The 21,893-nt window shown below is 40.6% G+C and overlaps 1 protein-coding gene across 1 annotated transcript in view; it reads right to left on the bottom strand.

Moving 5' to 3' along the window:
* LOC144761432 (isoaspartyl peptidase/L-asparaginase-like) overlaps positions 1-21,893 on the bottom strand; it is a 1,220,143-nt gene that overhangs the window by 999,363 nt on the left and 198,887 nt on the right. Inside the window, exon 2 of the mRNA XM_078646809.1 lies at positions 11,288-11,504. Coding sequence (XP_078502935.1) covers positions 11,288-11,480 — 193 coding nt within the window. The 5' untranslated portion in view covers positions 11,481-11,504. The remainder of the gene's footprint in view (positions 1-11,287; positions 11,505-21,893) is intronic.

Here is a 21,893-nt window from a genome sequence, read left to right as displayed (position 1 = left end):
ATTGCTTAGGCTAAAATTTATGACACTGTTCTTGTGTTCTGTACTGTCTATCGTACTATTCTAATGCTCGTATCAGGCCACTCAATGTTTCATTTCCTTTTTTTTCATATGCTGCTACTACCAGTGTGTACCACTACTACTACCACCACAACGATGACATTTCATCTGTCCAGGATTCCATAGCCAACCTTAATCGCCTTTTGCCATGCAGCCAGCCCTGTGCCTAGCCCTATTCTCAAACACGAATCACAGGTAAGATAAGCATTTTAGGGGAGGAAGAATAATGGAGTAGGAGGAGAGGAGAGACTGACGGCAGTACTAGTAAAGTAATAGGACAATTGAATTCACTAACTCTATCAGTGGCACTTTTGTACAAATTTGGGCGATTACTTAGACAATTTGAATCAAGCAGCCAGGTAAGTTTCAGGAAAACAAAGGTACAGTTAACCCCCCCCCCCCGCCTCTCCCACAAAACAGTAAAAACGCGTATGCTATGTTTAAGTAGAAAATAAATAATTATTTTGACCCTAACAAAAATAAACTATCCCGCAAGACTGACCCACCCCCCTCCCTAACCCCAACCAAAGTCCATGAAATCAAATGTCCCCAAAAGTCCAAAAACCCCAATTCCCAACCCCCCAAAAGTCTTCAAAAAAGGGGCACGGGACAGTCTCTCTACTTTCGCCGGATGTGTCCTCCTGTGGCCAGGTGGTCATGCAGCTCTCTCCAGAGGTTCTTGAGCAGGGCTTTCTGCCTCGCCACCTCCTGCTCAAGGTAGGCCACTCGCAGGGTCAATCTGTGCACATGTGCCTTGCAGGTACTGTGGGGGGCAGCTGTTGTTTTTGCTGCTCGGCGGCGGTGGGTGGCTGCCCGACCACGGCGCCGTACCACTGGAGTATTGCGCTAGCTGTATGACCCAGTTTCAGCGGAGGAGGATGCAGCTGTCGTGGATGTTGACTGCGAGTCATCCTCCTCCTCCTGAGCAACCAGCCGCCGATATTCGGCGACAATTGCCTCCAGCTTCCGTTGCCGGGCCCGGATAGCCAACTTCTTCCTTGTTAGTTTGGAAGGAGTATCTATATGAATAAATTAAAACATACTGTAACAAATACTCTTTAAGATTAACACAAATAATTCAACAGAAAGTTGTGTCACACTAGCACTAGCAACTTGCAAGCACAGTACATAACATTTGTGGCATCTATCTATCTAACCTCCCACTTCGTCTGCCTCTGCTCTAACATTAGTGGGAGTTTCAGGAATTCTACTAGCACTATATGGACTCACTACATTAGACTCAGACAGTACACCAGTCTTCTTCTTCTCTCTTGTTTAGCGAAATTAGTACGTAAACTTGTGGAAGCCAGCATAATGCCAGCGCATTCAGCTTGCACCCAAGAAAAACAGACGCGAGCCATGATGACGCAGACTTGCGTTACTGTTACCAGTCCAGTACATGCAGGTGATGAAGCTCTTACTTTTCTATTACGAGTGGCACTGGCCATACTCTGTCACAAGGGCTACTGCTCAATTAATTTAACTTTCACCATGCCCTGCCCCTGACTACTACAAAAGGAAAATGAAGAAGATAAATAATATGATCATCTATCCCTTCACAGGATATTTGCTTATATAAGGGATGAATTTAGGTGCTTTTTTTTTATTGATTGAGTGAACACCGATAGGCCACACATGAATGACAGAGTTGAAAAAAAATTATTAACAGAGGTAGTGAGTGGTCCCCGTAATCACCGGAGGAAGGCACTTGTGAGTTGTGACTTCACTTGATAATATGAACTATACAATATAGATACACAATATATGCTGTGCTTGCAAACTACTGTTAGTCAAGGGAGTATTCTGAAAAATTATAACTTCTACTTTCCTCTGCATTGCTACTCTGGCACGGACGTGCGGTGTTACATGCTCTTCAAAATAACACTCTTCATCCAATGACCGTCTACTCTGTCTACAAACACCTATGCTATCTATGAGGAAGATACCATCCAGGCATCCATCCATTCAGAGTAAATGTCAATCATTCTTCTTGATGTCTCAACTGGACAAACCTTACTTTTTCTCACCGAAAAACACCCTTTTTATTTTATTTTGTAAACCGCCAGCCATGCATCCGTGCTTGACTTGCATTTGAATTTGAACCAAAGGATATATTGCGCACACATACAGTTTCTGTTTCACCCACCCAGGCAGTCCTCTTTTCTTTCTCCTTCCACCCATCCTTGCTTCAGCCTTCAACCGGCCATGCATCAGATTCCCAGCCACATGTGCCTGCATTCAAAAACACGTATCATTCTTTGCCAATCATTAATTTAACTCGCTCGTCCTTCCTTACACCCTTCTTTCCCTTTTCGTTCATCCCATCCATCAAGTTCATCTCTGATCTGACTTGGCTTCTCGATAAAACTTGGAGTTGAAGTCAAATTTAGAGGAGGCCATTGGTTACTTGTCAACTCCCGCCGCTAATGCTATTGCTAATGCGAAGTCAGTCTCAAGGGTGACTGTCTTCTACCTGGTTGACAAAAACTTAGGGGCATATTATCAAGGGGGTTTATCTCCGCTTTTTTGGCTTTAAAAGCCTAGAAAGCGGAGATAAAATTATCTCCCTATTACCTAGCTATCACTAACACCAGTTAGCGACAGCTAGTAGGAGGTAGCGACCATCTTGGGCCCCGCTTTGCATGTCAGTGAAATTTATCATTAATGACATGCGAAGTGGGCGTGCCAAGATGTTAGCGACTGGAAACAGTCGCTAACATCGCTATCTCCTATTACCAACTTTTGGACATATTCGCGCTAAGTGCTAATATCTCCAAAACCTAACACCTGCCCCTGAGCAGTTCTTAGCCATGTTATCCAATGGTAGGTGGATAACATGGCTAAGAGCATTAGCTCGGTAATGCATGAATATCGCTGACTTTTCAGCGATATTCATGCATTTCGGCCGATTTTTATCGCTTAGGAGATAAACCTTGATAATAGCAAGGTTCCTAAGCGATAAAAATCGCCTCAGCTCGGCGATAAAAATATTGCCGCTAAGCCAACATAGCGATAATTATCGCTAGTTGTTGGTAATATGCCCCTTAGTTCTAAATTTGTAAGTCTTCTTAACAGTAAAGTGTACTTGTACTGTACAACATATACACCCCTGCAGCCAGCCTACTCTGCAATCTCAATAAGTAAGGAATATAATAGCTTACCACTGCCCGCCACTACTGTGGCATCCTCCACAGCAGTTCCTGCTGGCACCGCATCCGCCCCTGGAGTGACCACCTCCGTGCTGGCCCCGGCACTGGTAGTGGGCTGTGCCGATGGTGTTATGCCTAGAAAATACATTTAATATTTTTAGATGCCATATACACCACTCCCTATTTTGTTTAGGAATGAAAAAATATGTTACTAAATAAACAAATTTAATTATTTCTGACTCTGTAGTCTAAACTAAAAATTCCCCTTTCGTAAGGGGAGGGTGTTTTTTATTTATGCTTAGACATAACATGCTACACTTTTTGGCACAACTGATGAATGCTTGCTTTTTAACACGCACCATTTTTCTCATAACTGACAGAAGCTACGAACAAGAGCAATATGTTACTCGGAGTTGTCATCATCACCACCAAGACTTTAAGTTCCAACCAGGTGAGGGCTCTCCCACAATTAATGTGTGAAATCAGCCACTATTCAGTTTTTAATTTCAACAGTTCACCAATTATCTTATATGAAGATGATTTTAATAAATGTTTTTATATAATGCACAATTGAAATTTAATATACAGAGTACACACAGAGTAGTTGTTTTACTTTTAATAAAGCTTTAAAACTTACATAGACTCTGTGGTTTTTGGTCATGAGTGAGTGAGCCAAAGGGTTTGCAATTTGCAAGCATGAGTCCGTGACTCTGAGAGGTCGGGACTCTGACTCCGTAGTCTTATGTTCTTGGTTGTATAATCAGTGGGGATCATCGCTGCATTCTGGAGCTAAATAATGACTCTGACACACTAGCTAGTCAGTAAAGAGATTGGGGGTTCAACTTCTCTTATGACTGAGGTATGTGGAAAGTCTGACTGCGCTTATTATCACCAATGCCCTATTTCTTGTCCATAGTTCTGTATGTGCAGAATAGTCCCTGAAACAGTAGTAGTATGTCCTCCTATCCAATCAAAAAGTAAACTAGTATCGTATTCTTAGTGGCCATTGACATTTTATTGTTGGGAATTGTCAAAGCATAAACACTAAGAAGACTTCAGTGGACATTATGGACAACCCAGAGGACAGCACTTAGGGCCAGATGTAGGTAATTCTATTTTACCGATTCATAAATACCGAATTTTACCGATTCGGTATTTATGAATCGGTAAAATAGAAGGGGGAGATTTAGGTAAATTCGGTCATTGAATTACCGAATCTGTAAAAATCGGTATTTACCGAATCGGTAAATACCGATTCGGTAAATACCGATTTTTGCAAGGGTGCAGGGGGTGTCACTTTGATACCCTCTAGCACCCCGAATACAGGCATGTGTGCCATGTGGCACACAGACATGCCCTAAGGGCATGTCTGTCTGTCACATGGCATAGGTGTGCATGCACACATGTGCATGCACACCTGGATTCGGTATTTTACCACCCAATTGAATTGGGTGTTAAAATACCGAATCGGTAAGGCCTTTGGGACTCAGAAGAGTCCCACCTACATTTGGATTTACCGAATCGGTAAAATTACCGATTCGGATTTTACAGAATCGGTAAATTTACCGATTCGGTAAATTTACCGATTCTGTAAAATAAATGCACCTACATGCCAATTCTTAAATACCGGTCGGTAACGGCCGAAATCGGCCGTTATTGACCGGTATTTATGCTCCTACATCTGGCCCTGAATGCCTAGAGCTATTGCTGAATAGGAGTTTTGTTTAATACCTTTTGCCAACTGTGCAAGCTTAGCTAGCTACACAGGCAGACTAATAAAATAGTAGTAGCACAGATCGTCATAGTAGAGTCAGGATAAGAATTTAGAAACAGTCTACAAGAAGATCAAAGATGATTTAGGAAAAAATAAAATTATGATGAAGGTTTGGATTAAATAGGTGCTGTAAAAGTTAGGGAAGTACAATTAATATTATTAACAGGAAAACTTACTGGGGCCAGTAGAAGAGCCCTCGCCGGACCGATCCTGGCCTTCCTGCTCTGCCGGCGCCGCCACTGCCACCTCTGGGCTCTTGCCCTGGGAGGAGCTGATGTACATGAAAGAAAGACACAAACATGGATGATTGTTGTCAACAAAATCAAACATTTAAAAAAACAATAACAAATTATTTCGGGGAAATAAACAACAATTGCACTAAATTTATTGACCTATCTGATGTGGTCTACTTGGATATTAGTATTTCTGGATTCGCAGACCGTTGACTTGGAAAGTTATGTAACTCACTAAACCAACTACAAAAACGTTCTACTAGGACTGGCAGCACTCAGCAGCACCGAAGTGACAGACACAGTCCGTCATGATTGCAGACCACTAAAAAATGTCCTACTAAATAACAAGTCATAATACACTCAACCTATCAATCCACCACCACTATCTCTTCTTAGTGGCAGGAGTACAAAGGAAGGACTGGACTTGAGTCTCTAGTCTCTCTAGCATTAAGCAGTTCTGTAAAGTACACTCATACATAATCACTGAAGCCAAATGAGCACAAAATTGAAAACAAGTAAGCATAGTAGCACCGCCACTGACTGAGCAGGCGAGCACCTGCAATCACTGAAGCTTTTAAAACATAATTTACCTGCAATGTAATCAGCAGCATTCTTGCTCTTCTGAAAAAACTTATATTTGCAATATAACACAGAGCAGAAGAAAACAAAGTAGTTATTTAGCTACTAGTACTCACCAAGCCCAGGGATCTTGAAGCCAAGCAGGTCGAGTAGGTCTTGTTCCCGGTCCAGGATGTCGAACCACCGGTGCATCACCTGGTTTAGTTGCCCTGGACCTCAGGCTCCCGATACATGGCCTGTCACACCTTAACCCATAGCTGGCGGTACCGAGCCTGCCACGACGGTCTTGGGGAGGTGGCGCTGTACAAAGAAGACCAGTGAGGCCACCTCCACCACGCTAAAGATCTCCCTACAACTTACTGACTCCCCTCTTAACCGCCCACAAGGGAGCCGGCTACGGGGTGTGGGACTCTTCCCCTTCGACTTGCCGGCTCCCTTTGCCATGGTCCTGGGTCAAAGAAAGGAAAAATAGGAAAGAATAGGTAAAAAAAGTAAATAAAAGAAAAGAGAGAGCTAAAAAAAAGTATTTATTAAAGTAACAAAAAGTTGAAAAAAACACAAAATATAGATGTAGAAAAATAGAGAGATAGATAATGAGTAAAAAAGATTTTAAAAAAAGTTCAAACAAACAAAGGATTACAAAGATTAAAGCTGGATAGAAAAAGCATGCCCTGAACCATAGCAATGAATGAAAAACAAGATGGCCGCGTCTATTGCAAACACATCGGTAAGTTTGCACGATATTTCTCCTGCGAGCACGCAAAAATGGACGCGAACATGCAATCACGCCTGCAAGTAGGAAAATCACAACGCGAGCATGCAACTAGCGCCCGGAAATGGAAATATGCAACGCGAACACTGAAAACAAGATGGCCGCGCCCATGTACGACCGCAGGGGTAACTTCGCGGTAGCCGTGATGAAAAAAAATCCAGCGAATACGCAAAAATAACAAAAATCCGCAATTTCGCAAAAGTTTGTGGGTTTTGAGGACCGCGAGTACGCTTTTGCACGAATTCGCGTACCGCTTATTGTGCCATCAACTAGTGTGACAAAGAAGACATGGCTTCAGGCCTATCATTGTAGCCTGACTGACACAAGTTAAAAATGTAATCCAACCATTCAAAAGAACCCTCTTTGAATTGAGAAAAGAACCCTTTTAAAAATGAATAAGTTATCCCTATATAGGCCTTTCAGCCTACAAAGTAGGATGAATTATATTGAAAAGTGGAACATATAGGAATTTAACCCTTTGGGCGTGGCTGGAATTCTCCCGCCGTGCGGGTGAATTCCACGTGTGCACAAATCAGACGGCACCCCGGCGCACATGTCCGTAGAGTGACAAGGCTCCAAAAGCTGTTTTCACAGTAGAAGACTCTGGCTGTCCTATGAAAAAACTAGAGCACAAATTAAAATATGAATTCAGCTGTTTTGAGTTTGAAACCAGCTACAAACATGATTCTACAACTATTTTCGATAATTAATAAAAATACAATCTAATGGTAAATTCATGTTTTTATTCAATATTTTGGAAAAGTGACATTTAGAAAGTGACCATCTTCCTGCCCAAAGCTCCTGAAGGCTAACTTATACCTGCCTTGCAAGTATTTGGCCACTCCTCGCAGTGCAAGAAATTTGCCTGAGTGTCAGGATGTGTTTTTCTTTCCCTGACAGTAAGGCAAGTTAGGGTGAACCCAGGAACATCAGTTTGTATAGGGGCCAGCACTTTCACAAGTAACCTGGCAGTAAGGCAAGTTAGGGTGAACACAGGAACCTACATTTGTATAGGGGCCAGCCCTTTCACAAGTAAATCTTACATGAGCCCTGGGAAAGGTCATCTTTTGTTAGCCCAGTCTGGCTGGCACCAAACCCTGTGGGAATGGAACCACCCCCAGAAACACTTTTGAATCACCAGAGAGGAGAGGACTGCTAATTTTCCATGTCATATCTATGGGTGGACACAAATGCTCTGCAAAAAGGAGGAAGGGTTTCCATATATTGAATTTTAGGAGTAAGATGTGTTGCGAAGTTCTTTGCATTCGGACAAGTGGGAACTCATGCAAACGTCACTAGGTTTGCCGCTGTGAACTTTCTACCTCTTTTGTTAGGGAAGAGCCAGAAGTCACTCCCATCCCAGCCATCAATGTGTCACTCCAAGGCACCCTCCTCAGAAGACTTCTGGGTCTGTGGAAGAAGGGAAGGGCTGTTCAGATCAGTGAGTGGTCCTGAAGGGTTGGGCCTGCTACCAGTTGTGCCCAGGACACAGAAGTGTCAAGTCAATAATACTTTTATTTGATTTCGTTAAACAATCGTAAAGGATTGTAAAAGCATGTTATACATAATGATTTAAAAGTGGTAGTTTGAGAAGTGCAAAAGATAAAAACATTGAGTCGTCATTAGTCAATCCTAATCAGCAGTAGAAATAAGAAATATTGACTTTATGGTCGGTACAATTTTAAAGTGCTAGGATATTCATTGAGGAGAAATCAAAAAATTGTGCAGGAGCGGGTGAGAAGAGACCAGTCAGTATCGTAAGAGGCCCTCAAACTGATTCTTGTGTATTATCTAGTTCTTTGGCTGCCATTTCCCAAAACGTAATGGCTTTGCAGGACAGTTGGATTGACGAACCTCCAAGGCATTCAATCACAGCTGCTCTGCATGTCCTTAACTGGTTTTTCCTGAAAATCTCGCGAAGCACAGTTTTTCGAGTTTCTAGAAGCGAATTGCAGATGCATAGGAGGTGTAGTAATGTCTCTTCTCCCTGTCCACACAGTCTGCATTCTTACGTCAGCCATGTACGCTTCCATTTCAGGGTCAAGTCCTTCATGGGGAAGTGCCCCAACCGTAGCATCGTCAGACAATGCTTTTTGTGCTGTGCGAAATGTTCTGAAAGATATTGTTGTGGTTTCAGCATCTGATAAGATTGAATCACTGCCCATGATCACTGCCCATGCATGTTTTTTTTTGCAAAGGCAGTTTTGTCCGTTAACAGAGAAATGTGTTTGGTTGCAGTGTTCACAACATTTTTAAACACAGAATAGGAGGTGATTGTGTGCCATGCCTCTTCAAGGTGTAGGTCTGTGAGTGATTCTTTTAATACTATGACAATGGAGTTATTTTGCCTTGCTTGCTGTTCAATTTCTGCCCAGCAAGAGTGGGCTAAGGTATTTTCCTCTGCTTGCCTCATCCACCAGTAATATTTGGCCATCGCTCCCTGTCGGGCTGGTTTCTTGTTTGTAAGCCCATATTCCAGTCGAATCTGTGACTGGGAGATGTACCTGGGGATTGAGAACAGACTCTTAAAGAGACTTGATCAGGCTTGGTTTAAGGTGGCTGCATCTTTTGTGTTCATCATTTCTGACCCGTATGAGATAGTTGGAATACATTTTGCTGCAATTACCTTTAGCAGGTGACCAGTTGAGCAGCCTTTAAACTTCCTCTCTAGAGTTTTAAAGGCGTAGTAGAGTTGTTTTGGTTTCTTTATTCCTTGGTCCAGCTGGTGGTTAAAATTGAGATTGTGATCAAGTTGGAACCCAAGATATTTGTACGAGTTCAACTGGGATATTGGTTTGTTATCTAGATTCCAGATGAATTTGGGACAAAGAAGTGAACTCTGATGGTCAGATGGCTTAGCTCCTCCGTGGCTCAGGGTCGGAACAAACTGCAAGAGGTCTTTTCCCTGAAGTGTTCAGCTGACCAATAAAAATTGGACCTAGACTGCACTATGCTAGTAGCCTCAGCTGGAGTGAGTTTTAACTGCCAAGCGGCGTTCCTGAGGTACTGACTTAGACCCTTGGCTTTTACCAGTTGGATTTCTCTTAATAATTTTGAAATGCTGAATTGCAGCCTCCAGCAATGACAGAAAGTTTCAGTGAGGCAACAGGCTGCACTCGGAGGACCTGAACCACTGTGGATCATTAGAGATTTAGAAAAAGTAAGAAGAACATTTTAACCCTGAAAGGAGACAATATTCTCAGCTCTTTGGGCTGTAAGACAGGAATTCTAAAGAGTAACTCCAGATAGAAAATTGTTCTCTCCACCTGAGTACCAAACAGATTCCTCAAATCACAGAATTTTAAAAGAAACATCAGTTGGTCATTTGTAATGAAACCATTCCTAGTAGTAACCAAGTTATTCTTTTCAGTATTTCAGAGTTTTGCCACACCTTCCATCTTGGGACTTACTCTGAGTTAATAAATGTTTCGCTCAGTTGCATGTACCCAGACAACTAAGGGAGGGGATTGCTCGCTCACCTGTGCAAAGTCCATTTACACACAGAACTCAAAACACAGTGTTCCCAGATGGAGCAACTATGATTCACAGGAAAGTTTCACAGGAAATCTCTTCTCCAGAGCTCAGGGCTTCTGTGGAGCCTCTAAGATTCTCCAGAGCCCAGAGCTCCTGCGGTGCCAAGAACCAAGGAGAATGAAAGGGCACATTTCTAAATAAGAACCCACAAGTGATTTATCTGGAATTCCTTTTTTCACTAACTGAATATTATGTGGCTAGTTCTATGAAATAGCAGATGGCATGCCAAGCTTTCCATAATATATGTAAAAGTATGGTAGCAGACAGAAATGTTTCAGACTTTGAAATACACATTGCTGAGCTCAGGCAGCCTATTATTCATATCCCTAAATGTTTAGAGATTTATAAGTGAACTGGTTTGTTTAGTACCCATCCTGTAATACCCTTTTTGCATTGTTTATCATGAGTTTATACCACACACTGCAATTCAGCTTCACCAAGCCTATCAGCAAAAAAAACATTTGGATGATATAACTATTTATCACATCCTTTTGTGTTGTTTTGCATCAATTCAGCACACAGGCACAAGATCATTCTTCTGCAGTTTAGGAAGAAAGTGAAGACCTGGCTCTATCCTAATGGTGCTGTTTAGGCACCTTCTTTCAATAATAGGTAACATTTTCACTGCAACATAAGTGCATGGTTTGAGTTAGCGTACGTCAGCGCCAGTATGCCCGTGGGGTGATAGTGCGCTTTATAAGTCTGTCTAACACTAACATTTACATTATATAGTGGCATGTGTGTCTTGGTACAATATGAACATCTGAATAATACTATAAATGTGGCCATCAGCACCTATGCCAGAGTGACAGAGTCAATTGCTCAGGGGCCCTGGCAGATGACGGGCCGACTGTCAAAATTTAGAATACATCCTAAATCAGAAGATACAATCTTTGACTGGGACAAACCCATTTGGTGTATGTCACCCACATCAGATCACGGTCAGCCTCAAACTATGCCTAGATCCCTAGTCAATGGCAAATAGTGACTATTGAGAGGTGATTTTCTTTATTTGATGCTTTTTAACCTAAATCTTTAATATTTCGCTGGTTCCCGTTATTCGATTTTTGGTAAACTTTTACTAGTTACATTTTTCTCAGTGGGCCGTGGGATTTTTGTTGTGTTAATTATTAACTCAATTTGTTATTCATGTTTTGTCAAAATTCTGATTAAAAAATAGTATCAATACCTGCATCAAATACAGGATTGTCTTCTAGAATCCTTACTGCTGCTTCTACAGCTTTGACAGCATTTCCTCTTTGTTCCAGAAGGGAATATCCATGTTTTGCTGCATTTTTTACTCCTAGAATGCTGTCCTCTGCCAAATAATCCGGTATTGCCCAGGCTCCACCATGAACAACGAGGACCGGTTTTGATTCCATCACTTCAGATGCGTCAATATGGGTCTGTAAGAGAAACATGTTGCTTAGTTTTAGAATCCAAGAAAGAAAAGTAAACATGCAACCACTTAAAGATTTCAGTTTCAATCAGTGCAGAAAACAAAACATGTTTTTTTGGAGACATTGGATCGAATATGTTAATGAAATTCTGGGACAAGATTTGAGAAGATCATTTAATAAAGTTGTAAAACCTATGACTTTTGTAACAGCTTACATTTTCTTGCCCTTAAGGCAGCTCCATATTAATCAATTCAATCATAGCCGCATCTCTTATTACAGTAAACATTTAGCAGTGCTTATATCATCTGTAGAGCAAGATTGCTAGATCAGAATAACATTTATGATATTGAGGAAGTGGATGGCAAGAATACTGGAGAAGTCTGGGGCCCTTTTGGTATTGTCCTCTAGCAACTGGAACAGGTACATATTTGCAGGCCCTCTTCACAAGGCCCTTGCTGGAGGTTCACTTGTGTAATGTTAGCCCAGCATCTAAGGACACTGCTAGTAGATTGGGCCCCTTTGTTTTGTCAGCCACGTGCACGTATACAATGCGGGCCTGGCAGGTGTGTGATTTGAATATCCCACTAAGGGATGTTTTTCATATCATTAATTTATTTTATAAATTGCTTGCTAACGCCTGTTTTCCTGGAAGGGTAGAGCTATTGAAAAACAAAGACAGGGGGAGAAGTCAAATTTACGGGTGTAATTTACTACTTCCAACAAGCCTTTTCAATCTCAGGTCAGGCTTTCAAGGAATGTAGTATGGTAATGTAAAGCATTAAAAGTAAATAGCATGGGAATAGATATGCATTTGTGTGGAAGCAAAGACCTGTAGGATAATATTGGTGCAGGTCAGGTAAAAATCCACATGGATTAATGACTGCCCTTCTTCCATCTATGTTGCCTGACAGAGAAAAACAACAAAATGTATCTAATTATCTAAGACACTATAAAAGCATTGAAATACGATGTACGTACCCCTGAAAGTTTAAGCTGAAGCAGCATACCATAGAGAAATTGTTACCCCAAAAGGGCAGTTTATGAATATGGATGGGCTTACTGTTTTGTGGGTAGATGCAGAAACCTCCCTAAACCCTATCCTAACCCCTTCTAAACCCCTCCTTTCTCCTCCTATTGGAAGGGAAAATGTCATCTTAATCCCACAAATCAGGGTCACGATCCGAGGTTTGTACCACTTCAGAACAGTAATTCTATGCAGAAATAGAAGGTACCCAGACCTACATCTCAGAATTGTAATGTGCCACAAGCCCCACTGATAGAGGTTCCACAACCTCCTACGTGGCAGCAAGCTGCTAATGTTCTCAGATTTTCTTCAAAACAGGTCCTGATTTGAATCAGAATGCTTTCCAGAATAATAATCCTTACCGACAAATTCCTATGGTTGAGACCACTGACAATTTTTGCATCATTCAGTCTTTCTGATGGTGCCTGACGGGGCGCAGGAGATTGCGTGCTTGGTGCAGACTTGGAGATAGACCAGAGTGGCCGATTCGCAGCAGCTGAGGTAAATGGTTACCACGTATCATATTTGGTTGATACTGGTGCTACTCTTTCTACTGTGTGATCAGTGGAATTCCCAAACCTACATGTCGAGAAGAACTATCCAAGTAGTTGGAGTTGTTAATCTACAAAAAGAAGAAACCTATCACTGAGGATGTCCGTGTAAAGATAGGGTGTTTTGAGGATAATCAACATTTTGTGGTTTTTGATTCGAGTCCTGTTTGTTTGTTAGGTCCCGATTTGTTATACAAACTGAACTGCGCTATATCCTGTACCCTGAAAGGAATAGAATTACAAATTCATGATGATGCCATTGCCTTTAAGTTGGCAAATCAGAATCAAATTATTGGAATGTATCTGATGATTATGACAGAAGACTTGCCTTTAGATCTCAGAGATTTAGTGAGACCAGGAGTGTGGGATGTTTCAGGAAAGGACATTGGACTCATTAAAGGAGTTTAGCCTGTCCGTACACAGATAAAGCTGAATGCGGAGTATCCCAGAACACCGCATTATAATTTGACCCCTGAAATGATTGCTAGAAAGACACATGTGATCAATACAATGATTTAACAAGGTTTACAGAAGCAGATTATGGGGAATCCTTGTAACAAACCCATTATGGACATGCAGAAACCTAGTGGTAAGTACTACATAGTGCAGGATCGGAAAAGGATCATTAATAGTGTGGTCCCTTGTTGTCCCGTGGTACCGGATCCTGCTGTGATTTTGTTTCAAATTCCATGTGCGGCTGAGTAGTTTACTGTCATTAATTTGTATCAGGCATTCTTTTCCATCCTCTTGCATGAGGACAGTCCGTTCCTCTTTGCATTTAGGCTCAGCAACTGTGGTTTTGGCATGGTGCAGAATCTCGCACGGGTATACGTAGAGCCCTTCCATTTTTAACCTGGTTCTTGAAAAGAATTTGGAGTCACACTGGCTATGCTGTGCAATTCTGTCTTAGTCCAATATATTGACAAACTGATAGCTGTGTCAAATACGTGTGTAGCATGCAAACATGACACTATTGCATTGCTAAACCAGTTGGCTGAGAATGGGCATAGAACATCCCCTAATAAGTTGCAGTATTGTTTGAGAGAAGACCCATTCCTTGGTTATCATATCGAGAAAAGCGCAAGAAGGGTATCAAAAGAGAGAATTTTGGTGATCATGCAAATGAATCCACCAACAACACAGAAGGAAGTTGGGATGTTTTTGGGAATGGTGGGCTATTGTTGTCAGTGGATACCCAACTTCTCCCTAGTGGCTAAGAATTTACAAGACTGACGCGCAAGGATGTGTCGGATCCGGTGCCGTGGGAAAATGACTGCTTGGTTGCTTTCCTATAGTTGAGAGAAAGCCTCTCCTGTGCCCCGGCACTAGTAATGCCTGATTACAACAAAGCATTTTCAATTTTCTGCAGTGAAAGAGAGGGCTGTGCTCTTTCAGTTGTAACACAGAATCATGGAGGTGCCCGAAGACCAGTTGCTTACTTCTCGGCCACATTAAATCCAGTGGCTGGAGTGCTGCCTGTTTGCCTTAAAGTGGTGGCAGCAACAGGTGTTACAATTCAAAGGAGTGAAAGGACAGTAATGGGTACTCACTTGACTGTGTATGTCCCTCATTCTATTGAGATTTTGTTAACTAGAACAAGGACAAAATACCTCATGAACAGTCGCCTGACCTGATATGAGCAAATCATTCTGGCAGCTGAGAACGTGTCTCTACAGAGGTATTCTGTTTTGAATCTTACAACTTTGCTACCCCTTCCTGAGAATTACGATGAAGGTGAAGTAGAGTATGACTGATTTGACGTCACTGAACTATGCACCAAGCTGAGACCAGATATACAAGACGAATGACTACCTGAACCAGATAACATATTGTTTGTGGATGGCTCATGCTTATGAGATCAAAAGGGAAACTTGAGAGCTGTTATGCAGTCTGTTCTGTTTCAGGAGTAGTGAAAACTGCTTGGCTTCAAGGAGTCGTCTTTGCACAAGTATACCACACTACAGATTGATTGCAGGTGAATATATTTACAAACAGTGAGTATGGCTTTGGTGTGGTGCATGAATTTGGACAGATATGGTCCCAGAAGGAAATTATGATATCATCAGGATCCCCTATCCATAACTGTGAGTAGATGAGAAAACTGTTAGAGGCTCTGCAATTGCCTGCACAATTTGCAGTTGTGAAATGTTCCTCACATTACAAGGGAGGGGACTATGTGGCATTCGGCAACAGATATGCTGACGAGGTTGCAAGGTACTGTGCTTGCAATGCTTGTACATTTAATGGATTGTATATAAATGAAGGAACAAACAAGACCAATTGCAATCTTTTTCTTAAAGCAGCTGATACTTGGTAGGAAGTTCAGAAGTGTCAAAAGCAGAGTAGGGTAAATGAGGTTGTGTTAAAAAAGATGAAGATGAACTATGGGTTTCAGGAGATGGCAGACCTGTGTTGCCAAATAGTTTGTTGCCATCTCTGGCTAGAAATTACCATGGTCTGACCCATGTCCGGAGGAATAAACAGGGTTTGTAAGTGTGATAATCACATCATCTGAGCACAAACTAATTGTGTGTGTTTCAATTCCAACCTTTTCCACCGTGATTTCTGCATTGGCTCTGAGCCCCTTATCTAGTGCCTCCTTGCAAAGAGTGCACAGCAGCAGTGATAAGGGAAAGCCATGCTGTTTCCCTCTCAGATAGGAAACGATGTGAACAATGCTGTTGCTCAAACAATGCACTTTAGAGTCTCTATTAAGTAATACCAGTGTACAATATTGAACGGTTTCTCAACATCAATGGCCAATATTAAGGATTTCTTTGCTGACATATGCACATTATGGTATAGAGTCAAAATATCGAGTTTTTAATATCGATTAGACATAATATCGAGTAAAAAATATAGAATGGACATAATATCGACTAGACATAATATAGACTACCAAAATATCGATTAGAAAATGTTAATATCGAATAAAATGGACATAATATCCAATCAAAAATATAGAATGGACGTAATATCGACTAGACATAATATAGACAACAAAAATATCGAAATTTAGGTAAGTTAATATTAATTTTTCTTTTTGTGTAATATAAATCTGTAGCGGGTTGTGGGTTTATAGGGGTATAGGGTGGGAAGTAATTTAATTATAATTAATTAAATATGTTAATTTATTATTTGTTATTTATTTAGAATTATTTGTTAATTAATTATTAATTGGTAAATAATTAAAATATAATTGGTAATTAATTTTAATTGATTAATTGATAATTATTTTAATTTTAGTAATTTATTTTCTGTAGCGGGTTGTGGGTTTATAGGGGAATAGGGTGGGAAGTAATTTAATTATAATTAATTAAATATGTTAATTAGTTAATTGGTATTTATTTTGAATTAATTGTTAAGTAATTTTTAATTGATAAATAAATAATTCTTAATTGATAATTAATTTAAATTAATTTTTTAATTAATAAATATGTGAATAATATTATTTTATTTATAGTAGCGGGTTGTGGGTTTATAGGGGAATTGGGTGGGAAGTAATTTAATATAATTAATTAAACATGATAATTAATTAATTGGTATTTATTTTAAATAAATAGTTAATTCATGTTTAATTGGTAATTAATTATTGCTTAATTGATAATTAAAATGTATTAATTGATTAATTTATAATTATGTGACTTAGATTAATTTATTTTCACTAGAGTGGGGATAATAAAATGTACCCCTAAGCTATCCAACGCTGTCCTTACTGTTGCACTCTCTGGAGTGGGAATAGTAATTTTTACCCCTACGCTATCCAACGTCTTCCCTACTGTTGCACTCTCTGGAGTGGGAATAGTCATTTTTACCCCTACGCCATCCAACGCTTTCCCTACTGTTGCACTCTCTGGAGTGGGAATAGTAATTTTTACCCTACGCCAGTGGTTCACAAACTTTTGACTCCTGAGGACCCCCATTGAGTCACACCTGGAAGCCGGGGACCCCCAAGCAATTTGTATGAGTTAAATTTCAAATATCAAAACAGTAATTCGAAAAAAACACATGTGTGCACACAAAACAAATACTCAAAGTACTAAGGATTTTGGGGCCAGATGTACGACCATTTCATTTAGCGCCTCGCAATTGGCGACACATTGCGAGTGGCAAATTGTGAGTCGCTAAATGAAATGTACAACAGTGTGTTTAACACTGTTTGGGATTCCCAATGGGGTCGCAAATTGCGAGGCTCATTAATATTATTGAATCTCTCACAATTTGCGAGCCCATTGGGAATGCCAGCCCTCCCAGGGATGGTGGCTTGCTAGGCTCAGCAGACCACCATGTCTGGGACTGCTTTTAAATAAAGCAGTTTTCTTTTTAAAAATGCAGCCCTTTTCCATACATTTAAAAAAAGAAAATGAAACTTTTTTGTTTAATTTTTTAAGGGCAGGCAATGGTTCCTGGGACCACTTCCTGCCCTTAAAAATAAATTTTGCATGCATTTGCAAAGGGGAAGGGCGTTCCCTGGGGACCCCTTCCCATTTGCGAATTCATTACCATCTGCTTGAAGTGTGTGGTAATTGCAAGTGTTTTGCTACTGCAATTGTAGTCGTAAAAAATGTGTACGTGGTTTTGAGACTCGCTTTTTGGAAGGGAATGCCCCTTCCAAGTAGCAAGTTGCAAAACCTATTTAGCGAGTCGCAAAAAAATTGCGACTCGCGAAATAGGCTATGTACATGGCCCAATAGGTTTTTGCATGCTCAAACGGGTTCGCGAACCCGTTTGCGCATATAAAACTGCTCGTACATCTGGCCCTTAGTATTTTATTTTGAAGGAATAGTCCCTCTGTCACATGCATTTCATTTGTTTTATAGCATCTCTCATACCATTTTAGGATGTCAGAGCAATTTACATCACACATATTTAGAGACAATGAATCATACATGTAAATCAGTGTATAAAAAATGTTACATAAGGTAAAGGGGACTACAAGGTGTAGAATTCACATGTCATTCATACTGGTAGGCATTTTTAAATAGTGCTTGGTCTGGGGAAGCACAAACTCAGGATTCAGAACATAACACAGTGGCTAGCACTGACTTTAGCATTAAAAATGTATTTCCACCCAAATAAATATTTTTAGCAGCATCACGATAATGAATGACTGGGAAAAAACATAAGTTACTAACTGGTACCATACAGTTTGCAAGCAGCTCTTTGATGACAGTTTATAGGTCCATCTGCTAGATTACGATTGTCATTTATGAAGTGCACAGTAACGAAAGAATCTCTGTGACAAAAGCAGTAACCACGGACCTATGCACATAAAATACTTCTTTTTAAAATGCATGTTACACATTCTTTGCAGTAGGCACGTTAACCCTCTGTGCTACATTAGTTAAGTCAAAGCTGCCACTGAACAAAACTCTCATCTCTCTCCAGCAGGTACATTAATCACTGTCATTATCTTGACACTTTTATTGTTGTTCGAAAGCTTCTAATTATACAAGAAACGTTTATGTGCTTTTAAAACTGCTTCCTACGGACCCTCTGGGAATGTGTCACGGACCCCTGGGGGTCCGCGGACCCCAGTTTGGGAAACACTGCCCTACGCTATCCAATGTCTTCCCTACTGTTGCACTCTGTGGAGTGGGAATAGTAATTTTTACCCCTACGCTATCCAACGCTTTCCCTACTGTTGCACTCGCTGGAGTTAGAATAGTAATTTTTACCCCTACGCTATCCAATGTCTTCCCTACTGTTGCACTCTCTGGAGTGGGAATAGTAATTTTTACCCCTACGCTATCCAACGCTTTCCCTACTGTTGCACTCTGTGGAGTGGGAATAGTAATTTTTACCCCTACGCTATCCAACGCTTTCCCTACTGTTGAACTCGCTGGAGTTGGAATAGTAATTTTTACCCCTACGCTATCCAATGTCTTCCCTACTGTTGCACTCTCTGGAGTGGGAATAGTAATTTTTACCCCTACGCTATCCAACGCTTTCCCTACTGTTGCACTCTCTGGAGTGGAAATAGTAATTTTTACCCCTACGCTATCCAACGCTTTCCCTACTGTTGCACTCGCTGGAGTGGGAATAGTAATTGTTACCCCTACGCTATCCAACGCTTTCTCTACTGTTGTACTTGCTGGAGTTGGAATAGTAATTTTTACCCCTACGCTATCCAACGCTTTCCCTACTGTTGCACTCTTTGGAGTGTGAATAGTAATTTTCACCCCTACACTATCCAACGCTTTCCCTACTGTTGCTCTCTTTGGAGTGGGAATAGTAACTTTTACTCCTCCGCTATTCAACGCTTTCCCTACTGTTATACTCACTGGAGTTGGAATAGTAAATTTAAAACTCTCGCTATCTTACGGAAAAAATATTGTATATGTTTTGTTAATAATATGTATATATATATATATATATATATGTTTAAAAAAATGTTTTAAGTTACAATAATTATTTATTCATTTTAAGTTTATTTAGGTATTTTAAGTATGTTTAAAATAGTTATATTTATTATTATAGTACTTTAAAATTACTTTTAAGATAATTTAAAAAATCAATATTTTGACTGTCTATATTTTGTCCTATCGATATTTTGGAGTCGATATTTTTGTACTTACCTGTTTGTAGATAAGAGGTCGATATTCTGGCATTCTATATTTTTACCTCGATATTTTGACTGTCGATATTTTGACGGTCGATATTCTGTCAGTGATCCGCACATTATCAATGATATGGAGTATCGTTTTCATATTATCTGCACATGATATTGTATGTACAAATAGCTTAGCATCTATCATGATGAGTGACATAGGTCTTTACGTGTTGCAAAATGATGTGTTTTGCATGGCTTAGGGATGACCGCTATGGATGCTTCTAGCTGAGATGGGGGAGAGTGCCCCAAACAGCGAAGAAGTTATATAGCATAATGAAAATTGGTTGTAAGGTCTGCAGAAGGTTCTATAGAAATATGTAGTATATCCATCAGGACCTGTGAATTTATTAGATTTTAGTTTTTCAATAGTGAAGATGACGCCCTCTAAAGTAATGGATCTTTTGAGAGCTTTGATGAGCTGTTGAGTCAGTTTGGTCATATGGGCCTCATTGCTGTCAAGTCTAATTTTGGCTGCAGTTTAATCCTGTGTCATGTAGTATACCCTGAATTCCAAAGCTATTTGGCCATCACCAGAGACCTCCTTGTGTTGTTGATTTGCTGTGGGCTTTATCCTTTTTTAGATATTTTGGCACAAAGTCTGTGGATTTTTTTCCATTGAGCATGTGCATGGCTTAGTGTCTGATATAAGTTTGGGGCCCATTTGTTTTGTGGTACCTATAGTTATTTTACTCTTTTCCTTAGATTATTTCTTTTTTTCTTGGTTTTGTTATGTTTCACTAAAATAGCTCCTCTAGTACCTGAATTTAGGGCACCCTATAAAGTACTCATGGAGATCTCTTCTGTAATAATGTTGTCAGACAGATTCTGAGGCATTGTGGTCCATATAGCTATTGTTTGTGTGTTGTATTGTATTATGCTGTCTCTGAGCTTCCGAGTGCCAGGTTGGTCTCTATCACCCGTGAATTGTACTTATTGGAGCATGACTGGATAAGGACATAGCCTATATGCCTACCCCTATATTTTATCTTGTTTGGGTGCTATGCCAAGAAAATAATCTATATGGGCATATGTGTTTGTGTGAGACCGAGAAGTAGGCAAAGTTTATCTGTGCCTTCCTCCACATATGCTCTAGTCCAGCCTCTCTGCACGCCATTATATTCCTTTCTTAAGAAAGGCCTCTGTCTGTCTGAATCTTTGACCTGACCTTCTTTCTCACTCTCAGTGTCCATGACTAGGTTGAAGTACCCCCAATTCAAGACTGCTGGATCTGGTGTGTTTAGGATGTTTGAGATAACTTATATAGCTGTTTGCCTTCAATGGGTGTATTGATATTGGCTAGAGTTAATGATTTTGCATACCAGTCTTATTTGAAAAGTGATTGTCCTGCCTCTCATTTTGGCCACCTTCTTTCCAAGATCCTCTGAAAATTAGGTCAAAGAAGTATGCTCAATCCTTCTTTTTTATCATCTAGAGAATGGCTACTGTCTGGGGAGCTACCATCATTTTAACTTATGCCAGTATTTGTAGAGGAGATTTCACAATGAGCCCTGTTGAGCATTGATAACACCACCAGTCATTTTGCCAGGCTATTCAGGCCCCAGGCATTTTGAGTAATTACTTTGATATTGATGGTTTATTGCAGTGGCGTCTGGCACCTATGGGGAGGGGCATTTGGTCAGGCGTGTGCTTAAAATAGTATGTAAATTATTTACCTGAACTCTGTGATGTCCTCACTCCAGACCTCTTCTTCTGACAATGGAACCAGATGAAGCAACTCTCTTGTCCAATCCTGGTGCTGCATTTACCAGCATGAGAGCAGCCCTAGGATTGGTGGGAGCAACCTCACTCAGTGCTCCGCTCCACATTGCTCTATAGACTTTGGCTTGCTCTAACCTAGCTGTCTTAAGACAGCTGGGTTAGAGTTGTTTAAAGTGCCCATGTGTGGCTAGCCATCACAAGACAGCTGGCTAAAAAGACATGCACACTTTAAACCGTGCCATACCAGCCACCCACCTCCTTGCTGCTGTCGCTTAGCAGTGACCCCACCCTTGTCCTTACACTCGGCTCAGGAGGGGGGATGAAAAATACATTGGTAATTAATTACCATTTTATTTTTCATCTCTGGAGATTTTTAAGAGAGTCGACGTTCCTCCACTCAAACAGAGGAGCTACTCCTAGTTTATTGACATTGCACCTACTTCTCTTAGTTGTTGACCTATTTGTAGTTATAGAAGTGAAGGCATAGG

This window comes from Lissotriton helveticus, chromosome 6 (genome assembly GCF_964261635.1).
Source record: "Lissotriton helveticus chromosome 6, aLisHel1.1, whole genome shotgun sequence".
In the NCBI taxonomy this organism is placed as follows: Eukaryota; Metazoa; Chordata; class Amphibia; order Caudata; family Salamandridae; genus Lissotriton; species Lissotriton helveticus.
This window is presented reverse-complemented; position numbering and strand designations above follow the sequence as displayed.